The 22,644-nt window shown below is 44.1% G+C and overlaps 2 protein-coding genes across 5 annotated transcripts in view; both read left to right on the plus strand.

The window, feature by feature from the left end:
* NTN3 (netrin 3) overlaps window positions 1–22,644 on the plus strand; it is a 149,559-nt gene that overhangs the window by 17,561 nt on the left and 109,354 nt on the right. For 2 of the 4 annotated variants that reach the window (XM_058157491.1, XM_058157492.1), the window contains exon 2: window positions 962–1,036. The exons of 1 other annotated variant lie outside the window; for it this stretch is intronic. In XM_058157491.1, coding sequence (XP_058013474.1) covers window positions 1,031–1,036 — 6 coding nt within the window. In that variant the 5' untranslated portion in view covers window positions 962–1,030. Of the gene's footprint in view, window positions 1–961; window positions 1,037–14,460; window positions 14,586–22,644 lie in introns of those variants that run through there. One more of the 4 variants, XM_058157493.1, reaches the window with a different exon arrangement.
* LOC131185197 (uncharacterized protein K02A2.6-like) lies at window positions 17,824–18,529 on the plus strand. The gene is made up of 2 exons (XM_058157494.1): window positions 17,824–18,316; window positions 18,429–18,529. The coding sequence occupies exons 1-2, from the start codon at window positions 17,951–17,953 to the stop codon at window positions 18,447–18,449; spliced, it is 387 nt and encodes a 128-aa protein (XP_058013477.1). The 5' UTR covers window positions 17,824–17,950; the 3' UTR covers window positions 18,450–18,529.

The following is a 22,644-nucleotide window of genomic DNA, read 5'->3' on the forward strand; positions in this document are numbered from 1 at the left end:
GAAAGAAAAAGAAAGAAAGAAAGAAAAAGAAAGAAAGAAAGAGAAAGAAAGAAAGAAATTGTCTTGCAATGAAACCCCGGCTGCAAATTGTCTCCTATTTTGGTATCGCTGGATCCAAACTGGGTTGGACAGCAGGACCAAAACTTAGGCTTCTGAGCATTTGGCTTGTGCTGGAGCCCATCCTCAGGGAACATCTGTCTCTCTCCAGATTGTTTGCTTTGGGCCTATTGGTTGTTTGGTGTGTTGATGGCTAGTCTAGTGAAGAGAAGGACCAGAGGAGACATGAGAGCAGTCTTCCAATATTTGAGGGGCTGCCACAGAGAGGAGGAAAGGGGTCAAGCTATTCTCCAAAGCACCCGAAGGCCAAACAAGAAATAATGGTTGGAAACTGACCAAAGAGAGATTCAACCTGGAAAGAAGGAGGAATTTTCTGACAGTGAGAACAACCAACCCATGGAACAGAAGTTGCCTTTGGAAGTTGTAGGAGCTTCATCTCTGGGAGCTTTCAAGAAGAGACTGGAATGTCATTTGTCAGAAATGGTGTAGGGTCTCCTGCTTGGGCGGGGGGTTGGACTAGATGACCTACAAGGTCCCTTCCAACTCTGTTAATCTGATGGCTGGCTATTTTTTCCTTGTGCTGTCAAGTCCTTGGCTCCTAAATACCTGATAAACTGGTGGTAAATCAGCATTCCTATTGACTTACAAGGGACCTATTTCCCAGCTTCAAACATTTCCCTGGCTATCTTTGAACCTACTCGGCCAACAATCTTCATAGTTGCAATGTTTTGGTATCGATCACCGTAGGTAGTGGCCATTATACCGTGTGTGGTTAAGTGTGCAAATAGTGCAAATACTGCCTTCTCAGAAATTGAAATCTTGCCAGTGGGTTTTACAGCCACACGCACGGTGGTTTTAGCTGTTTATCTTGCAACACTGAGATTTGATATCTTGTTTCTTTTAGAACTTCTAAAATCAACCAACATCCACGATATACCCCTCTCAAAAACCCCAATAACCCCAAATTAGGAAAATGCAGGTTAGTACAAGTTTGTATTTGTATTATTGTGGTGTGTACATCATGTCCTTCTTTTCTCCCATAAAATTCAAACCTTGTATACAGAATTTCCAGACATTTTCTTGACCTGACCTGGGTCTGCCTCAATAAAATTGGGATGTCTTATGCCTCCCAACTTCATCCTGAGGCCCAAATCCTGGCAAGTCTCTTGAGTTAATAAAGCTTTCAAAACTTGTCCAGCTGCCGAGGAGAGTTACGACCTCTCAGAGCTTACAAATTCCAAAAGTTGTTCCGCAAAGCTGCAATAAATAAATTAAACCCGCAAAGATAGGGTTGCACAGAGCGGGATGTCATGCCGCATTTCTGAGGTAAAATGAGAGTTCTGAGACCAGCGATTTTCAAAATTGCTTCTAAGTAGAATCGGTGAGGGATGCGGTGGCTCAGTGGCTAAGAATGCCCAATAGAAATACTCTGGGTTTTCTTTCTATCTTCTGCCCTGTTTATTTCATCCAGCCATTTTTTTTATCTTCCCCCAAAATTTCTTAATCTTAGGGTAGGTCCACCACATGCGGTAGAACGTCCCTTGTTTGTGACCACATCTCCAACAATTTGGGGACCTATTCGAAAACATCCTGGCCAATCTCACTGGTGGCAAATGCCATCTGTAAAACATTTTGTAAAGTCCTCATATTATCTATCTATCTATCTATCTATCTATCTATCTATCTATCTATCTATCTCATCTTATCTCTCTCTATCTACATTTTTCATCTATCTAATCTATCTATCATCTAATCTAGCTATCTTCCATCATCTATCTAATCTATCAATCATCTATCTGTCATCACCTATCTATCATCTATCTGTCATCTATCAATCATCTATCAATCATCTATCTATATCTATCTATCTATCTCTATCTACATTTTTCATCTATCTATCATCTAATCTAGCTATCTTCCATCATCTATCTAATCTATCAATCATCTATCTGTCATCACCTATCTATCATCTATCTGTCATCTATCAATCATCTATCAGTCATCTATCTATATCTATCTATCTATCATCTCTCTCTATCTACATTTTTCATCTATCTATCATCTAATCTAGCTATCTTCCATCATCTATCTAATCTATTAAACATCTAATCTATAAAACAGCACTACAAAAAACAGATTAGAAACACAAGTTAAAATAGGGAAGAAAATGGTAAGTGAACACCTGTCTACCCTAGACGAGTTCAAATCACCAGGACCGGATGGATTACACCCCAAGGTACTGAAGGAACTGGCAGACGTGATCTCAGAACCACTGAACTATATCTTTCAAAGATCCTGGAGCACAGGGGAGCTGCCAGAGGACTGGAAAAGAGCTGATGTAGTTCCCATCTTCAAAAAAGGAAAAAAAACAGATCCAGGAAACTACAGACCTATCAGTCTGACCTCAATACCGGGGAAGATTCTGGAAAAGATAATCAAGCAACGAATCACCGAACACCTAGAAGCAAACAAAGTAATAACCAAAAGCCAACATGGGTTTGTCAAAAACAGATCATGCCAGACTAATCTTATCGCATTCTTTGACAAAATGACAAAATTAGTAGACCAGAGGAATGCTGTTGATATAATTTACTTGGACTTCAGTAAAGCATTTGATAAAGTAGACCATAACCTACTACTAGATAAAGTAGAAAAATGTGGGTTAGACAGCAGCACCACCAGATGGATTCGTAACTGGCTGACCAACCGCACTCAACGTGTAGTCCTCAACGGAACTACATCCACATGGAGGGAAGTATGCAGTGGAGTACCCCAAGGTTCTGTTTTAGGCCCAGTACTCTTCAACATCTTCATCAATGACTTGGACGAGGGGATAGATGGGGAACTCATCAAATTTGCAGATGACACCAAGCTGGCAGGAATAGCCAACACTCTAGAAGATAGGCTCAAGTTACAGAAAGATCTTGACAGACTTGAACATTGGGCGCTATCTAACAAAATGAAATTCAACAGTGAAAAAAGTAAGGTTCTACATTTAGGCCAAAAAACCCAAAATGCACCAGTACCGTATATGTGGTACCTTGCTCAATAGTAGTACCTGTGAGAGGGATCTTGGAGTTCTATTGTATAACCATTTAGATATGAGCCAGCAGTGTGCAGCAGCTGTTAAAAAAGCCAACACAGTTCTGGGCTGCATAAACAGAGGGATAGAATCAAGATCACGTGAAGTGTTAGTACCACTTTATAATGCCTTGGTAAGGCCACACTTGGAATATTGCATCCAGTTTTGGTCGCCACGATGTAAAAAAGATGTTGAGACTCTAGAAAGAGTGCAGAGAAGAGCAACAAAGATGATTAGGGGACTGGAGGATAAAACATATGAAGAACGGTTGCAGGAACTGGGTATGTCTAGTTTAACAAAAAGAAGGACTAGGGGAGACATGATAGCTGTGTTCCAATATCTCAGGGGCTGCCACAGAGAAGTGGGAGTTGGGCTGTTCTCCAGAGCACCTGAGGGTAGAACAAGAAGCAATGGGTGGAAACTGATCAAGGAAAGAAGCAACTTAGAACTAAGGAGAAATTTCCTGACAGTTAGAACAATTAATAAGTGGAACGACTTGCCTCCAGAAGTTGTGAATGCTCCAACACTGGAAATTTTTAAGAAAATGTTGGATAACCATCTGACTGAGATGGTGTAGGGTTTCCTGCCTGGGCAGGGGGTTGGACTAGAAGGCCTCCAAGGTCCCTTCCAACTCTGATGTTATGTTATGTTATGTTATTAATCATCTATCTATCTATCATCTATCTGTCATCTATCAATCATTTATCAATCATCTATCATCTATCACCTATCTATCAATCATCTCAGTCATCTATCTATCTATCTATCTATCTATCTATCTATCTCTATCTACATTTTTCATCTATCTAATCTATCATCTAATCTAGCTATCTTCCATCATCTATCTAATCTATTAACCATCTATCTATCTATCATCTATCTGTCATCTATCAATCATCAATCATCTCTCTCTCTCCATTTTTCATCTATCTAATCTATCAATCATCTATCTATCTATCTATGCACACAAGTAGTCCTCGACTTAACAACAGTTCATTTAGTGACCATTCAAAGTTACAGTGGCACTGAAAAAAGTGACTTATGACCATTTTTCACAGTTACACCTGTTGGGGCGTCGCCCTAGTCATGTGATCAAGATTCAGCTGCTTGGCAGCTGCCTTGTATTTATGACCTTGTATTTATTTAGGGCCTCTGGTGGCGCAACAGGCTAATGCAGCCTATTATTAACAGCAACTGCTTGCAATATTGCAGGTTCTAGTCCCACCAGGCCCAAGGTTGACTCAGCCTTCCATCCTTTATAAGGTAGGTAAAATGAGGACCCAGATTGTTGGGGGGCAATAAGTTGACTTTGTATATAGTATACAAATGGATGAAGACTATTGCTTGACATAGTGTAAGCCGCCCTGAGTCTTCGGAGAAGGGCGGGATATAAATGCAAAAAAAAAAAAAAAAATGACAGTTGCAGTGTCCCGGGGTCATGGGATTCCCCTTTCGTGACCTTTTGACAAGCAAAGTCAATCCAGATTCCCTGAACAGCCGTGCTACTAAGTTAACAACCGCTAGCGGTTCACTTAAACAACTGTGGCAAGAGAGGATTTTAAAAAAAACGTCACTCGACAGCTGTCTCACTTTGCAACAGATATCCTGGGCTCAATTGTAGTTTGAAATTAAGAACTGCCTTTATATCAGGGGTGAAATCCAGCAGGTTCTGACAAGTTCTGGGGAACCGGTTGCAGAAATTTTGAGTAGTTCGGAGAACCGGCAAATACCACCTCTGGCTGGCCCCAGAGTGGGGTGGGAATGGAGATTTTGCAATATCCTTCCCCTGCCATGCCCACCAAGCCACGCCCACCAAGCCACACCACGCCCACCAAGCCACACCCACAGAACTTGTAGTAAAAAAATTGGGATTTCACCACTGCTTTATATTGTACCTTGATGAACGTATCTTTTCTTTTATGTACACTGAGAGCATATGCACCAAGACAAATTCCTTGTGTGTCCAATCACACTTGGCCAATTAAAAAAAAAAAATAATTCTATTCTATATTCGTCCGTCTTTGATATCTTTTCCAAATAAGTTAACTTGGAATTGGAAGCTGGAAGAGAGAAGAGCGAGGGTTAAGGACCTCCGTTTAGAGTGCAAGGAAGGTTCTAGAAGATCTCCAAGGTGCCTTCCCACTCTGTTCTTCTGTGCTTGGAAGACATAATCTTGATCTACGAGCGTAGAGGAAGGTCAACAAATGATCCTTCCCATCTGGAATCTCTCCGAGTTTCTGGTATTGTTTATAATTCTGTTATTGTCCTGCCTGTCATCTTTTATTAATAATCAACCACAAACTCACTCTTCTTTTTGAAACCTCTTGGCACGCCAGCTGAATTGAGCGTTCGGCGAACACCCCAACTATCGTAGGCTTGTCTCATTACATATTCTTCTGGATAATGGGTGGCCCATGTTTTGGGAAAACAGGGCTCCGATCTGAAACCTTGCGTGCCAAATAATCCTTTCTGGTGGCTTGACTGACTTGCAAAATTCGGCCTTTCCCAATCGTGGTTGCTTTTACTATTCCCAGGGTAAAACAACCAAAAAAAAACCCTGCAAAAAATTGTGTCATAGAGCAGCAAAAATACATTTCTCTGTCCATAGAAGGTGAAAAAAAATATGTGGGTTTTTCTAAGCACAAAGCATGCAAGAAGCAGCCAATCTATTATGCAATTATGCAATTGTAAAAGCTACTATAAAATTATCTTCAGATGGATGTGAAGAGAGAGTGACATCCCAGATCTTACGGGCAGTGGGTGGGGGGAATTAAATCTCCTCTGCCTCCTTCAAGTTTGGGAAGATTGTTCTGGGTTTATGATGTTAGAGACATGGTTGAGATTAAATATGAGCCAGCAGTGGCAAAACTGTGTTGCTAAAAAAGCCAACACAGTTCTAGGCTGCATAAACAGAGGGATAGAATCAAGATCACATGAAGTGTTAATACCACTTTATAAGGCCTTGGTAAGGCCACACTTGGAATGCTCCATCCAGTTTTGGTCGCCACAATATAAAAAAGATGTGGAGACTCTAGAAAGCGTGAAGAGAAGAGCAACAAAGATGATTAGGGGACTGGAGGCTAAAATATTTGAAGAAAGGTTGCAGGAACAGGGTATGTCTAGTTTAATGAAAAAAAGGACTAGGGGAGACATGATAGCAGTCTTCCAATATCTCAGGGGCTGCCACAAAGAAGAGGGAGTCAAGCTATTCTCCAAAGCACCTGAAGACAGAGCAAGAAGCAATGGGTGGAAACTAATCAAGGAAAGAAGCAACCTTAGAAGTAAGGAGAAATTTCCTGACAGTTAGAACAATTAATCAGTAAAACAACTTGCCTCCAGAAGTTGTGAATGCTCCAACACTGGAAGTTTTTAAGAAGATGTTGGATAACCATTTGTCTGAAGTGATGTAGGGTTTCCTGCCTAAGCAGGGGGTTGGACTAGAAGACCTCCAAGGTCCCTTCCAACTCTGTTATTCTATTCTATTGGACTCACATAATACAGGTAGATTTTTTAAAAGTATGTCTTCAAATAATCTAAGACCACGGAACTCATTACAGGTAGTCCTTGATTTATGACCAAAACTGAGCCCAAAATGTCTCTTGCTAAGTTTTGCCCCATTTTATGACCTTTTTTTGTCACAATTGTTAAGTGAATCGCTGCCCTTGTTATGTTAGTAATACAGTTGTTAAGTGAATCCGGCTTCCCTGATGACTTCGCTTGTCAGAAGGTCATAAAAGGGGATCACGTGACCTGGCGGGGGGGACATGCAACCGTCATACCTGTGAGTCGGTTGCCGAGTGTCTGAATTTTGATCACGTGACCATGAGGATTGCTGCAATGGTTGTAAGTGTGAAAAATGGTCAAGTCAACTTTTTCAGTGCCGTCGTAACTTCGAACAGTCACTAAATGAACCGAATTGTAAGTTGAAGACTTATCTGTATCAATATTGTTTCTCCTGATGACATTTTCGATCACTTAAAAACGTCACCCTTTTACATCTCTTGAAAACTATGCTAGCTTTGCATCAACAAAATCTAGGCTAGGGGGGACGGAAACGAATCAGGCAAAAAGAAAAAAAAAAGGAACTAGTCCTTATGAATGACTGTAGAGACTCTCAGTCATCCAAGGTCATGGTTGTCCCAAAGGTGTGTTTTTTTTCCAAAAGGCAACTGGACTTTCTGGTTTTTCTTTGAAGACGTTTCTCTTCTCATCCAAGAAGCTTCTTCAGGTCTGACTGGATGATGGTGGGGAATGGAAAGATTTATACTCCTTGCAGATTGCTGCTCGTTTGCATTCTTTTAGAAAGTCATTGAGGCCACTTAAAGGTTTGTCTGTATCCACAGGGTCTACCTGAGTAGTACAAATGGGTGTGGAGTTTTATTTTATTTTATTTTATTTATTTATTTATTTATAAAATAAATAAATAAATAAATGCCACCTTATAATGCCTTGGTAAGGCCGCACTTGGAATACTGCATTCAATTTTGGTCACCGCGATGTAAAAAAGATTCTGAGACTCTAGAAAGAGAGCAGAGAAGAGCAACAAAGACAATGAGGGGACTGGAGGCTAAAACATATGAAGAACGATTGCAGGAACTGGGTATGTCTAGTTTAATGAAAATAAGGACTAGGGGAGACATGATAGCAATGTTCCAATATCTCAGGGGCTGCCACAAAGAAGAGGGAGTCCGGCTGTTTTCCAAAACACCTGAGGGTAGAACAAGAAGCAATAGGTGGAAACTAATCAAAGAGAGAAGCAAATTAGAACTAAGGAGAAATTTCCTGACAGTGAGAACAATGAATCAGTGGAACAACTTGCCTGCAGAAGTTGTAAATGCCCCAACACTGGAAATTTTAAAGAAAATGTTGGATAACCATCTGTCTGAGAAGGTGTAGAATTTCCTGCCTGGGCAGGGGGTTGGACTAGAAGGCCTCCCAGGTCCCTTTCAACTCTGTTGTTATATTATATTATATTATATTTATTTTGTCACACAGTATATATTAGCATAAGCATGAAGTAACTATACAATATATAAGCATATATATAAGTATGAGCATGGAATAACTATATTAATTGGATATAACGAGAGGAAACAATAGGACAGGAACAGTAGGCACGGTAGGTAGGTATGGTAGGTAGGAACAATAGCTTTCTTGTGTTCAACAGTGAAGGGACATAGGGATGCAGAAAACATCTTGCAGAAAGCACAGCTCCCCGACACAGTCCTTTCAGCAGTTCCAAGAAGGCTCCACATACCCATTTGCACTACTCAGGTGACCCTCAGGGCACGGACAAACCTCCATGTGGTTTCAGCGACTCTCTAAAAGGATGCAAATGACCAGCTGTCTGCATGGAATATAAACCCACCCATTCCCCCACCATCCAGTCAGAACCAAAGAAGCTTCTTGGATGAGAAGCGAAACGTCTTCAAAAAAAAAAAAACAAGAAGAAAGTCCAGTTGCCTCTTAAGAGTAGCCCTTATGAGGTTTCTTCCGGATAAACAAGGCAATGAAATCAATAGATAGCATTTAGAGCCATCAGCTATACGAGCAGGTAAAGGTTCCCCTCGCACATATGTGCTAGTCGTTCCCAGCTCTAGGGGGCGGTGCTCATCTCCGTTTCAAAGCCGAAGAGCCAGCGCTGTCTGAAGACGTCTCCGTGGTCATGTGGCCGGCATGACTCAATGCCAAAGGCGCACGGAACGCTGTTCTATTCCCACCAAAGATGTTCCCTATTTTTCTTACTTGCATTTTCTGTTTACGTGCTTTCGAACTGCTAGGTTGGCAGAAGCTGGGGCAAGTAATGGGAGCTCACCCCGTTATGCGGTACTAGGGATTCAAACCGCTGAACTGCCGACCTTTCGATCGACAAGCTCAGCGCCTTAGCCACTGAGCCACTGCGTCCCTATGAGCAAAGTAATGATTTAAAAAGTGTAGAAAGCATTTTTTTTTTAAAAAAAAGGATCTAAGGAGAGAGAGAGAAAAGCCGATTTCCCTGCAGATGGAGGCTGTTTAACTTAAACTCTCTTGTTCTGGATTTCTCCTTTTAACCATTAAAATAATATGAAACCTCGACTCTGGGAATGGTGCCCGAATTCCAGACCCACCTCTTGACTGATGTGGTCAATTCGTTGCGGAAAAGTGGGTGTACTCAGCCTAGGGTTGGGCTAACCTAAATACAAAGAAAATTAGGTATGCCTATTTATATTACGAGACATAGGATCAATAACAAGACCGGCAAAGGAAATGTCTTTTCCATGAGGTCTAGTAACACGGGCTCATCAAAAAGATTTTGAAAGATTTGCTGCAAAAATAATAAGGCAAAAAAAATATAGTATTGGTTTTGCTTCATTCTTGTTTTTAAAGAACATTTTTCCAATGTAGAAGTTCTAAATATATCTAGTTGGCATTGTTGCAAAATTAATGAAGATTATTATAATAATCGTAAGAATTCTTCTTTGCTTCCAGCCAGTAACATTTCCTAGTTATCAAATCAAATCATATTTGGTGCATTCGGTTAGTGTTTTCGAGTTTTTACTTCTTTTTTTTAACCTGGCTGGTTGTTGTTTTTTTTGTTTGTTTTTTTATTTGTATTTATATCCTGCCCTTCTCCGAAGACTCAGGGCGGCTTACATTGTGTTAAGCAATAGTCTTCATCCTTTTGTATATTATATACAAAGTCAACTTATTGCCCCCAACAATCTGGGTCCTCATTTTATCTACCTTATAAAGGATGGAAGGCTGAGTCAACCTTGGGCCTGGTGAGGCTTGAACCTGCAGTAATTGCAAGCAGCTGCTGTTAATAACAGACTGTCTTACCAGTCTGAGCCACAGAGGCCCGTTGACTGTATTTAAATAAATTAGATTTTATTTGATCATAATTATCAAGTTTTGCATGCTTACAGGGAAAAGCTCAGTTCTGCTTCCTACGTATGAAGATTCTGAGCCCCTTCCAGGTCATTAGCAAGTTAGATAAGTTGGTTTAAGACAGGGGCGGGCTTCAATAATTTTAGCAAGGGGTTCTCTGCCCAGTTCTGAGTGGGCGTGGCTATGGTAGGCGTGGCCTAGTCTGCCTCCTGCACCACGGCCGGGGGGGCACGTTTTTGCCCTCCCCGGGCTCTGGAGGCTTTCCTCGGGCCTCCGGAAGGGCAAAAATGGCCTCCCCAGGCTCCAGAGGCCCTGTGGAGGCCGGAAATGGCCCCGTTTCCAGCCTTCCCAAACTTTGGGTAGGTCCATTTTTCACTCTCCCCGAGCCTCCGCGCGCGCCCTGCACTTACATCCAAAACGGGCCATGTGGGTTCTCCTGGGAGGAGAGGGGCAGGGTGAGCGGGGCCATCCAGGCGTGGGATTTGGGGGTTCTCCAAACTGCACAGAATCTTTGCTACAGGTTCTCCCGAACCCCTGCAAACCCCCAGCAGCCCAGAAATATATATATTAGGTAGATGAGTCACTCTCGAAAACAAGATGGATAGTATATAATTTTAATTGATAAATTAAGCTCCATTTTGATACAGTATTTGGTATGCTGTATCAGGATCAGGATCACATCATGGAAGAAACCAGACCGTCAGAATGTTGTATCGTTTACAACAAGGGCTTTCTCAATACTGGCAACTTTTAAGATGTGTGGCTTTCAACACCCAGGATTCCCCAGCCAACATGGGAATTCTGGGAAATGAAGTCCCCACATCTTAAAGTTGCCAACCTTGACAAACGTTGTCTTAGAATTTCGTGTTTTAACTTATTTAGCGCCAGGAACGTTGTTGTGCCTTCGTGTTGTATGGGTTGATATGTTAGCCTTGCTTGCACGATAAATCTTGTTTTATTGTACTTGGCTTCTTGGAGGAGCTGCAAGAATGAAGAGAAAAAAGAAAGAGGGAGAGAGGAGGAGGAAAAGGAGGAGGAGAGGAAGAGGAGAGAGATTGAGGAGAAGGAGAAGGAGGAGAGGAAGAGGAAGAGGAAGAGAGAGAATGAGGAGAAAGAAAGAGAAAGAGGCAGAGAGGAGGAGAAGGAAAAGGAGTAGAAGGAATCAGAATGAGAAAGAAAGAAAGAAAGAAAGAAAGAAAGAAAGAAAGAAAGAAAGAAAGAAAGAAAGAAAGAAAGAAGGAGTAAGAGGGAGAGGAGAGGAAGAGGAGGAGAGAGAATAAGAAGGAAGAAAAAAGGGAGAGGAGGAAAAGGAGGAGAGGAAGAGGAGGAGAGAGAATGAGGAGAAAGAGGGAGAGAGGAGGCGAAGGAAAAGGACTAGAAGGAGACAGAATAAGGAGAAAGTGAAAGAGGGAGAGAGGAGGAAGAGCAGGAGGAGGAGGAGAGAAAAAAGAGAAAGAAAAAGAGAAGGAGGGAGAAAGGAGCGAGAATGAGGAGAAAGAAAGAGAAAGAGGGGAAGAGGAGGAAGAGAAAGAAAAAAAAGAGAGGGGGACAACCAAATATTTTCTTACAGACCCCTGTGTTCGTGTTCGTCCATAAGCCACACACACCTGTGCTCACACACACTTTCTTCAAAGCGAGTTCTCCAAAAAGATCCACCCCAGGGTGAGGATTGGCAGCGCTGGTCTTTTGGCCTCTGTCCACAGGTTGGTGGTCAAGGCCAGGGTAATATCAACAGAAGTGGGAACCGAAGCAGCTGGAATTATTTGAGCTCTAGGCTGCACCGTCTGCTGCTGATTCAACCTCCCTTCCACAGAGGGATTCCATCAAAAAAAGAAAGTGTGTGTGGGGGGGAGAGCTACTGCTTTGTTACGAGAGAAAATATTGACTTAGCATGACTCAACCGAAGGAGAGAGTGAAGTTATGGAATCGATCCTTTTTGGGGGGTTTCTTCACGGTCCCCAGAGGGAAGGCTAAAATGCTTATGAAGATATCCCCCTCCCAAAAAAATCTGGTACTTCCCTGACTCAAAACGGAGGGCTAGCTTTAACGTTATCGTATAAAAATATATAATCCAGCTACAATAGAATAGAATAGAATAGAATAGAATAGAATAGAATAGAATAGAATAGAAAATATGGAGTGGAATAGAATAGAATAGAATAGAATAGAATAGAATAGAATAGAATAGAATAGAATAGAATAGAATAGAATAATTCTTTATTGGCCAAGTGTGATTGGACACACAAGGAATTTGTCTTTGGTGCATATGCTCTCAGTGTACATAAAAGAAAAGATACCTTCATCAAGGTAAAACACTTAGAACACTTAATGATAGTCATAGGCTACAAATAAGCAATCAGGAAAAAATATCAATATAAATCATAAGGATACAAGCAACAAAGTTACAGTCATAAGTTGAAAGAGATGGGTGATAGGAACAATGAGAAGATTAATAGTAGTGCAGATTTAGTAATAGTTTGACAGAGTTGAGGGAATTATTTGTTTAGTAGAGTGATGGCGTTCGGAAAGAGACTGTTCTTGTGTCTACTTGTTGTGGTGTGTAGTGCTCTATAGCGTCGTTTTGACGGTAGGAGTTGAAACAGTTTATGTCCAGGATGCGAGGGGTCTGTAAATATTTTCACAAATATTTTTGACTCGTGCAGTATACAGGTCCTCAATGCATTTGTAAATGTTGCAATTTACAATATACAATCAATATAATCCAGCTAAGTATTCTTATTTGAAGCATCTGCACCACACCACGAACTGTTGCAATTTGATAACTAGTTGTCCAAGCCACATTTGAATGTATCAGAAAGTTGGGGTTGAGTTGTGGACTCTTGAAGTCCATATTTCCGCTCAGCTGTTCGAAGCTCTGGGATGGGCTTGGGAGTCAACTTGGGTTAATCACAACCCCTTAACCTGACTTAGCATCTTGCAGGCTTGTTGTGAGGATCAAATAGCAAAAAGGGAGCCACGGTAGCCGCTCGACAGCCGTAGTAGAAACTACGGAATCGTTTGTTCCAAATATTGGTGTAAAATGGAGACAGCTATCAGGATGCTGATGGACTTGCGTGTTTCTGGGCAACACGTTCTGAAAACCCAGTTTTCAGCCAGTTTGGGACAGCGGTTAAAGTGCCTGGTCCGAAAACAAGGAGATGGTGAGTTTTAGTTCCCCCTTAGGCCTGATAGTCAGCTGGGTGACTTTGTGCCAGTCATGAGGAGATGGTGAGTTCTAGTTCCGTCTTAGACATGAAAGCCAGCTGGGTAACTTTGTGCCAGTCACCAGGAGATGGTGAGTTCTAGTTTTGCCTTAGGCCTGAAAGCTAGCTAGGTGACTTTGTGCCAGTTGTCAGGAGATGGTGGGTTCTAATTCTGCCTTAGGCCTGAAAGCCAGCTGGGTGACTTTGTGCCAGTCACCATGAGATGGTGAGTTCTAGTTCCGCTTTAGGCCTGAAACCCAGCTGGGTAACTTTGTGCCAGTCGTCAGGAGATGGTGAGTTCTAGTTCCACCTTAGGCCTGAAAGTCAGCTGGATGCGCAGGCTGCACTGGTTGCCGGTGGTCTTCCGGGTGCAATTCAAGGTGTTGGTAACCACCTTTAAAGCGTTCCATGGCACAGGACCGGGCTATTTACGGGACCGCCTGCTGCCACCGATAGCCTCCCACCGACCTGTGCGCTCCCACAGAGAGGGTCTCTTCAGGGTGCCGTCAGCCAAACAATGCCAGCTGGCGACCCCCAGGGGGAGAGCCTTCTCTGTGGGGGCACCCACCCTCTGGAATGAGCTTCCTCTGGGGTTACGATTACTCCCCGTCCTCCGGACCTTCCGTCGCAAGCTCAAGACTTTTTTATTTCACCGTGCAGGGTTGGCCTAAGATACTATTGTTTTATATGGGGTTTTATTATTGTTTTTTAGCATAATTTTTAATTGGTACTAGCCAAATTGAATTAGATTTTTATATTGTCTTTTAAGTCAGTTTATAAATATTGTTTTATGTTGGCTGTAAACCGCCCTGAGTCCTTCGGGAGAAGGGCGGTAAAGAAATTTAATAAATGAAATGAAATGGATGATTTTTTGCCAGTCATCAGGTGATGGTGAGTTCTAGTCCCACCTGAGATGTATAAGACAAATGTGTCCGGAAGTTACGATTCAGCACACATCCTATATGCTCTTTTGCTGGACAGTTCCCAGTGCACACTGGACAGCGAGAGTAGAGGTGATTTCCCAATCCTAGCAAAGATGAGAAGCAGGAGGAAGAATGCCATGACTTTGCCGTCTTTTGAAAGCAGCAAGAGAAGTTAGGATATCCTGGAGTATCTGCAAAGCCAGAGCCGGAAACTCTGTGGAGAAGTTCTTTTCTGTTGAGATTGGATGAGCTGCCGAAATCTCTCCCTCTCTCTCTCTCTCTTCTTTTTTTTCTCCAATAATCCAATTACTCCACTTTAACCATCAAGAGGCAACCAGCTCCCGGCACTTTTGAAAGCAGTTATTAAAGTGATACCGTTCAGCAAGCATTAATTATCGAATCTGCAATGAGGATGTCAAGGAAAGTGCAGATAGCACTTTAATCTGCCAAAATGTATGTATTTTGCCTGGATAAAAGCGCGTAGCCCAGAGTTGTCCATATATTTAAAATAATGTACCCATTATTTGGTGAAATCCAAAAAATTTTTTACTACCGGTTCTGTGGGCATGGCTTGGTGGGCATGATGTGGTTTGGTGGGTGTGGCAGGGGAAGGATACTGCAAAATCTCCATTCCCTCCCCACTCTGGGGCCAGCCAGAGGTGGTATTTGCCAGTTCTCCAAACTACTCAAAATTTCCACTATCGGTTCTCCAGAACCTGTCAGAACATGCTGGATTTCACCCTGAATGTACCCAAATATAAGGTAAAGGTTCTCCTCGCACCTACATGCTAGTCGTTCCTGACTCTAGAGGGCGGTGCTCATCTCCGTTTCAAAGCCGAAGAGCCAGCGCTGTCCGAAGACATCTCCGTGGTCATGTGGCCGGCATGACTCAACACCAAAGGCGCACAGAATGCTCTTCCCTTCCCACCAAAGGTGGTTTCTATTTTTCTACTAGTATTTTTAATGTGTTTTCCAACTCCTAGGTTGGCAGAAACTGGGACAAGTAACAGGAGCTCACCCTGTTACACCAGAGGTGGGTTTCAGCAGGTTCTGACCAGTTCTGGAGAACTGGTAGCGGAAATCTTGAGTAGTTCGGAGAACCGGTAGCAAAAATTCTCACTGGCCCTGCTCCCATCTATTCTCTGCCTCCCAAGTCCCAGCTGATTGGGAGGAAATGGGGATCTTGCAGTATCCTTCCCCTGCCACGCCCACCAAGCCATGCCCACAAAACCGGTAGTTAAAATTTTTGAAACTCACCACTGCTTTATGGGGGAGCGTTTTTGGCACGCGACGGCAAAAAAGTTAGCCATCACTGGGATAGGGTCTCCTACTTGAGCAGGGAGGTTGGACTAGAACAGGGGTCTCCAACCTTGGCCCCTTTGTGGACTTCAACTCCCAGAATTAATAAGTGGAACGACTTGCCTGCAGAAGTTGTGAATGCTCCAACACTGGAAATTTTTAAGAAAATGTTGGATAACCCTCTGTCTGAGATGGTGTAGGGTTTCCTGCCTGGGCAGGGGGTTTGACTAGAAGGCCTCCAAGGTCCATTCCAACTCTGTTGGTGTTATTATTATTAATTCTGGGAGTTGACGTCCACAAGTCTTAAAGTGACCAAGGTTGGAGACCCCTGGATTGGAAGACCTCCAAGGTCCCTTCCAACTCTGTAATTTTTTTTAAATTTTTTTAATTTGCATTTATATCCCGCCCTTCTCCGAAGACTCAGGGCAGCTTACACTATGTTAAGCAATAGTCTTCATCCATTTGTATTGCTATGGACAGCCGGCGGCCATGTGATATGGGGCGCACAGCTGATTGGTCTGCCGGCAAGGCAGCAAACTGGCGGGACACAGTAGCATGCTGATTGGCTGAGACGCTGACAGCTCCTATATAAAAGAGCTGTCAGCGCTGTTGTTGTTGCTTGTTAACTCGTTATCCAAGTATCGGAAGCGAGTCACGGTTGAAGGTTTCTGTCAGTTAATAATGGTTGTTAATTGTTACCCTGCATCGCCTCCTCATTGTTGTTCTGAGAATACAACACTGGCGACGGAGGATGGGATTTGCCTGAGGCGGCAGGGCTAACAGAGTCATTTACAGAGTCGTTAAGAACTATCAGCTGAGCAGATCCACAGCGAAGACAAAGACGGGTCAGTTAAAGCTGCAGAACAGTGCCTAACCAAGCATGGCAACGTTATCAACCTTCACACCCTTTGATCAGACAAAGGAAACCTGGGATTCCTTCTTAGACCGTTTTGCTTGTTTCCTATCTGCTAATGATTATAAGGGGCTACCCGGGGACAGGAAGTTAGCTGTATTCCTGAGTGTCTGTGGACATGATATGTTTGAGAATGCACGAGCTCTTTTGGCACCTCAATCAGTCCAGGATGTGGCTTGGGAGACCCTGTTAGCTGTTTTGAAGGGTCACTATGCCCCACTGCCATCTAGAGTTGCTAGACGCCATGCATTTAGATTTAGATATCAGAAGGAGGAGACCATTGCACAATACACAGCTGCTCTAAGACAAGCCGCCCTGTATTGTGAGTTTAAGGAGCTGGAGGAGATATTGCTGGATCAGTTGATTTGTGGAGTCAGGGACATTCGACTTCAACGCCGTCTGCTCGCTAGAACTGATATAACATTGCAAACGGCCATAGATGAGGCTAGAGCCTCTGAATTATCTAATCAGTCAGCTACAGAAATTAGGAAGCCTTTTAATTCAGCAACAACGGATAAACCATCCGCTGTTCACCAGGAGGAAGTAGAATTGGACCAAGCAAGTGAAGGGGAATGGGAGATCAGCCGCCTTAAAGCCTCCCAGACCAAAAATAATAGGGAACCTGAGGGAAAGAAGACTCAGGGTCCGTGTGGGGGGTGTGGAGGAAACCACAACCGCTCTGCCTGCCGTTTAAAAATGTTGATTGCAGGCGGTGCGGTAAGAAGGGCATTTAGCAAGGGTCTGTAGAGCCATACTCCCTGTAAATGGTAACCCAGCGAGGCCTAACACTCGAGGTTACAGGCCACAGAATAGAATGGAACAGGTGGAAGAGGACTGTTTTACAATTGTGCGCAGCTGGCCTGAGGAAATAGTTGATCAGGCTAGCTCCAGTTTGAAAAAGAAGTTGTTTCTCTCAGTGTTAATCGAGGGCAAGATTTGTAAAATGGAGATTGACACAGGATCATCTGTGTCAATCATATCATGGGATACACTTAGGAGGTTAGTGCCTTCGATAGTGAAGAGCAGATTGTTGTCCTGCAGGCTCAGACTGCGATTACCAGGGAATCATATTCCCATTTTAGGTTGGAAGATTTAGGGTACAATACAGAAATTTCAGTGGCGCCTTAAGTTGGTTGTGGTCAAGGGCTCGCTGCCCAGCCTGCTAGGCCTAGGGTGGTTCGAGGCTCTGGGATTGGCAGTAACTGGAATACACGGCACTACGCCAGATCCATTCTCAGATCTGGTTACTGAATTTGCTGACGTATTCAATGACAAGCTAGGAAAATATACCGGGACTCCTATATCATTTAATATGGACCCTAGCATAGCCCCTAGACGCCTTAAGCCACGCTGGTTCCTTCGCCTCCGTCCCAAGGTGGACAAGGAGATCGATAAACTGATAGAGCAGGGAATTTTAGAACCCAGAGAGCAGGCTAGGTGGAAGACTCACATAGTGATTCCGATTAAATCGGACGGCTCTATTCGAATCTGTGCAGATTATAAGGCGACAATCAATCGGGCTCTCCAGGCGAATCCCTATCCAGTTCCGGTGGTCCAGCACCTTCTTCATTCCTTGGGCCGTGGTTCGATCTTCGCAAAGCTCGACATGGCTCAAGCATATCAGCAGTTGGAGGTGGACGATGCAACTGCGGAAGCACAGACCATCGTCACACACAGGGGAGCATTCAAGTGTCGTCGGCTCCAATTCGGCGTGTGCGTCGCCCCCGGCATCTTTCAGAGCCTCATGGAGAGGCTTTTACATGGCTTGCCGGGAGTGATACCATATTTTGATGACATATTCGTGTCAGCCATGTCCGAAGCAGAGCTTGTTAACCGCCTTCGTATTGTATTGTCTCGTTTCCGGCAGAAGGGACTAAAGCTTAAACTGCACAAATGCAAGCTAGGCGTACGACAGGTCGAATTCCTCGGGTTCCTGGTGGACGCCAATGGTCTGCACCCATCACCGTCGAAGGTGCGTGCCATCAAGGAGGCCCCTACACCGAAGAATAAAACGGAGCTACAAGCTTTCTTGGGCATACTGAACTTTTATAACATATTTTTGCCCCACAAATCTACCGTTGCAGAGCCGCTCCACCGACTCCTGAGATCCCATATGCCGTGGGCCTGGGGACAGAAGGAGGCCAGGGCATTTCATGCTGTTAAGGACTTACTGTTGTCCACCCAGGTATTGGTGCAATACGACGCCAACTTACCACTCACATTGGCCTGTGACGCTTCTCCATACGGGGTGGGGGCTGTCTTGAGCCATAGGCTGCCTAATGGTTCAGAAGCCCCCATTGCCTATTTTTCCAGAACTCTTTCATCTACGGAACGGAACTACGGTCACATTGACAAGGAAGCTTTGGCGGCTGTGGCGGGCGTGAAACGTTTCCATGACTATTTGTATGGCCGCTCGTTTGACTTGATCACCGACCACAAGCCGTTGTTGGGCATCCTGGCCAGCGATCGCCAGACTCCGAGTATCCTGTCTCCCAGAATGACTCGTTGGGTTGTTTTCCTGGCTGCTTACAAGTACAGACTGGTTCATCGGGCTGGCAAAGCTATGGGTCATGCCGATGCTCTGAGCCGGTGTCCCCTGCCTGTTGAGGTTGAGGACCCCGCTCCTGCGTCCTCCGTCCTTCTTATAGATGACCGGCTGGCAGCTGTTACTGCTGCAGATGTGGCTAGGCTCACCTCCAGGGATAGTACTCTCCGCCAGATCTGTGACTGGGTGAAAAGGGGTTGGCCCCAGGGAAAGCTAGAGCCCGAATTTCAACATTACGGGCTCAAGCAGCACGAGATCTCTATCTTGCGAGGCTGCCTGTTGTGGGGCTCCAGGGTCATAATACCTAAGGAGTTACAGGAGGTGGTGTTGCACACGTTGCATGAGGGTCACCCCGGCATAGCCCGAATGAAAGCTTTGGCCCGCAGCTACGTGTGGTGGCCAAAGTTAGATGAAGCTATTGCAGACTGGGTAGCGAGCTGTCAGCGATGCCAAGAGAATATGGCAGCTCCACCCACAGCGGCCGTTAGGGAATGGGAAACCCCTAGGGCTCCTTGGTCCCGTATCCACTTGGATTTCGCCGGCCCTTTCCAGGGTCATACATTCATGGTGGTAGTGGATGCATATTCTAAGTGGGTCGAGGTTGCATCCATGACTTCGACCACTGCTGAGGTGGTTGTAAAGACATTGAGGAAGGTGTTCGCTACTCATGGCCTGCCTGATGTGTTGGTGTCAGACAACGGTCCGCAATTAACATCAGCACACTTCCAGACCTTCCTCGCGAGGCATGGCATTCGCCATGCGCTGTCGGCCCCGTTCCATCCGGCCAGCAATGGCCTGGCTGAACGAACCGTCCGATCGGCCAAAGAGGTCCTGGTAAAGTTAGGGCCTGGGGACTGGCATACAAAACTTGCCACGTATCTCCTATCACAGCACTCAACACCTAACCCAATAACTAACCGTAGCCCGGCCGAGCTACTGATGGGCCGGCGGTTGAGAACTACTCTTGATCGATTGCATCCTGACTACTCGACAGAGAAACCCCGGACTCCATGGGAGGGGCTAGGATATTCAATCAGGGAATGGATTTATGCCCTAAATTTTGGTGGGGACCCCCGATGGCTGCCAGGTCAGGTAGTTGAGGTAACTGGGCCTCATTCATACCGTGTGCAATTGGACGATGGGCGTATTTGGCGGCGGCACATTGATCAAATACGGAAACGCCGTTTACCCTCGGTGGGAGAAACCCCCAATGAGATAGCTACCCCACTGACACCTGTGATGGTAGGCAATGAGGAGGAAGTTGAGGACATTCCTAGCACAGGGGGGTCTTCCAGTACAAGCGAGGCCACAGACTTACCCCATGTCAGGGTCAACAGGCTGTAAGCGAGTTTCCTGCAGTAGCAGCCGATCCGCCTCCAGCAGTTACAGAAACTCCGCTGAAAGGTCCACCATCCCAAATTGAAAATGCTGCACCGCGCAGGTCAGGGAGGAGCCGACACCGCCCGGCATACTTGGCCGATTACGCTTGCGCGATCCAGGAGGGAAGGAGTGCTATGGACAGCCGGCGGCCATGTGATATGGGGCGCACAGCTGATTGGTCTGCCGGCAAGGCAGCAAACTGGCGGGACACAGTAGCATGCTGATTGGCTGAGACGCTGACAGCTCCTATATAAAAGAGCTGTCAGCGCTGTTGTTGTTGCTTGTTAACTCGTTATCCAAGTATCGGAAGCGAGTCACGGTTGAAGGTTTCTGTCAGTTAATAAATGGTTGTTAATTGTTACCCTGCATCGCCTCCTCATTGTTGTTCTGAGAATACAACATGTATATTATATACAAAGTCAACTTATTGCCCCCAACAATCTGGGTCCTCATTTTACCTACCTTATAAAGGATGGAAGGCTGATTCAACCTTGGGCCTGGTGGGACTCGAACCTGCAGTAATTGCAAGCAGCTGTGTTAATAACAGACTGTCTTAGCAGTCTGAGCCACCAGAGGCCCTCTAATTCTGATTTTGGCCCCATTAGGGGGGATTGATCGGCTTCCTGTGCTTTTTTGCCCCATTTCAAGATGGCGGCAGGGGGGTGGGGGACAAAGTTGAATGCCCTCCATCTTTGCCGAGCGTCTGTTGGGCCTGCTGGAAACGAAGAGATTGAGTGGCTCTCGGCTTCTGACAGCTCAGTGGAAAGAATTCCCTCACCCTTTCTTTGGCTTCCAGGGAAAATGTGTATTTTGAAATTAATATTTCAAGCATCCTTCTTTCTTTTCCCTTTTCTTTGGCAGGGTAAGCTTGCAAGCAGGTCGCGGTTTTGGTTTTTTGGCTCTCTTCCTATCCTTCTGAGCGTCCCTTTGCTCCTTTAATATGAAAGCAAGTGTATCTAATTCCGCCTCTTTCCATCTCAGAAAAAAACTTGGAAGCGTTTCAGAGCCCCGTAGAGCCATCCAACTCATCCAGCACTGAAGGTGCCCTTCTCCAACTTGGGGGGAGGGCGATGGTGGGGGGGGGAGAGAACCTGTCGGCATGCCAAAGGTCGGAAAGGAGGGCAGCTGCTGCCCCTCTTATTGGTCCCCCTTCGGGTTCTCCCCCTCTTTGACGGTGTGGTGGAATTCAGGTTGCGAAGGATTTGCTGCGCGGACTGCTTAGCCTAAAAACTTGATCTATGTATTTCAGTATGAAATTCTGCACCGGTGACACAAGGATTTTGCTTGAGTAATTGATCAAACTATGTTACGTCTGGGGGAGGAGGGGGGAACGTGTGTATTTGTGTGTGTGTGTATTTGTGTGTCAAAAGGTCTTAGATTCTAAGCAAAACTAATGATTGATGCCAAATGTATCTCCTTGTGCAGACTTCATTACTAAATTTTCATGATAGTTTCTATGTACCCAGAGCCTCTTCTACTTGGTCTAAACCTAACCCAAGAAAGAAAGAAAAGGAAGGAAGGAAGGAAGGAAGGAAGGAAGGAAGGAAGGAAGGAAGGAAGGAAGGAGTGGAAGGGATGAAGAAGGGGAGGAGAGGGAAGGGAAGGGAAAAAAGAATTCTTTCTTAAATGTATAGATAAAATTTTTTAAAAAGTAAACCTTAAATGTAAGTCTTTCTTTCCGAAATTCATAGATAAAAAACATTAGAAATTAAATTTAAATAGCCCTTCCTGAAATTCATAGATTTAAAAAATTAGAGATTAAATTTAAACAGTCCTTCCTTAAATTCATAGATAAAAAGGTTAAAAATGGATACATTAAATGTAAATAGATCTTCCTTCAATTCATAGATTTAAAAAAGTTAAAAATGTAAAGCTTAAATGTAAGTCTTTCTTTCTGAAATTCATAGATTAAAAAAAATTAGAGATTAAATTTAAACAGTCCTTCCTTAAATTCATAGATAAAAAGGTTAAAAATGGGTACATTAAATGTAAATAGATCTTCCTTCAATTCATAGATTTAAAAAAATTAACAGGGCAAACCTTAAATGTTAAGTCTTTTTTTCTGAAATTCATAGACTAAAAAAATATATATATTAGAGATTAAATTTAAACAGCCCTTCCTGAATTTCATAGATTTTTTTTAAAAAAAAAGTTTTAAAAGTATAAATGTAAACGGTTCTTCCTTAAATCCCTAGGTAAACTTTATAGATTGAATTTAAAAAAAAAAATTAGATGAAAGTTTTCCCTTAAATTGATTTTCTTTCCTGAGATGCAAGCCTAGAATTAACGCAGGGCCCAGATTACAAAGGGGGTGGGGGGCGAAGGATGGTTGCCAGCCAACTCCGCTTTGGCCCCGGCCTTCCCGTTATTCTCCT

This window comes from Ahaetulla prasina, chromosome 14 (assembly GCF_028640845.1).
Source record: "Ahaetulla prasina isolate Xishuangbanna chromosome 14, ASM2864084v1, whole genome shotgun sequence".
Lineage (NCBI taxonomy): Eukaryota > Metazoa > Chordata > Lepidosauria > Squamata > Colubridae > Ahaetulla > Ahaetulla prasina.

What these genes read in the sequence shown, in the direction of transcription:
- LOC131185197 (XM_058157494.1), top strand. Translation starts at nt 17,951, where the DNA reads ATGGCTCAAGCATATCAGCAGTTGGAGGTGGACGATGCAACTGCGGAA. An exon ending in TGCACCCATCACCGTCGAAG is followed by an intron (nt 18,317 to 18,428) that starts GTGCGTGCCATC and finishes CTACCGTTGCAG; the next exon opens with AGCCGCTCCACCGACTCCTG.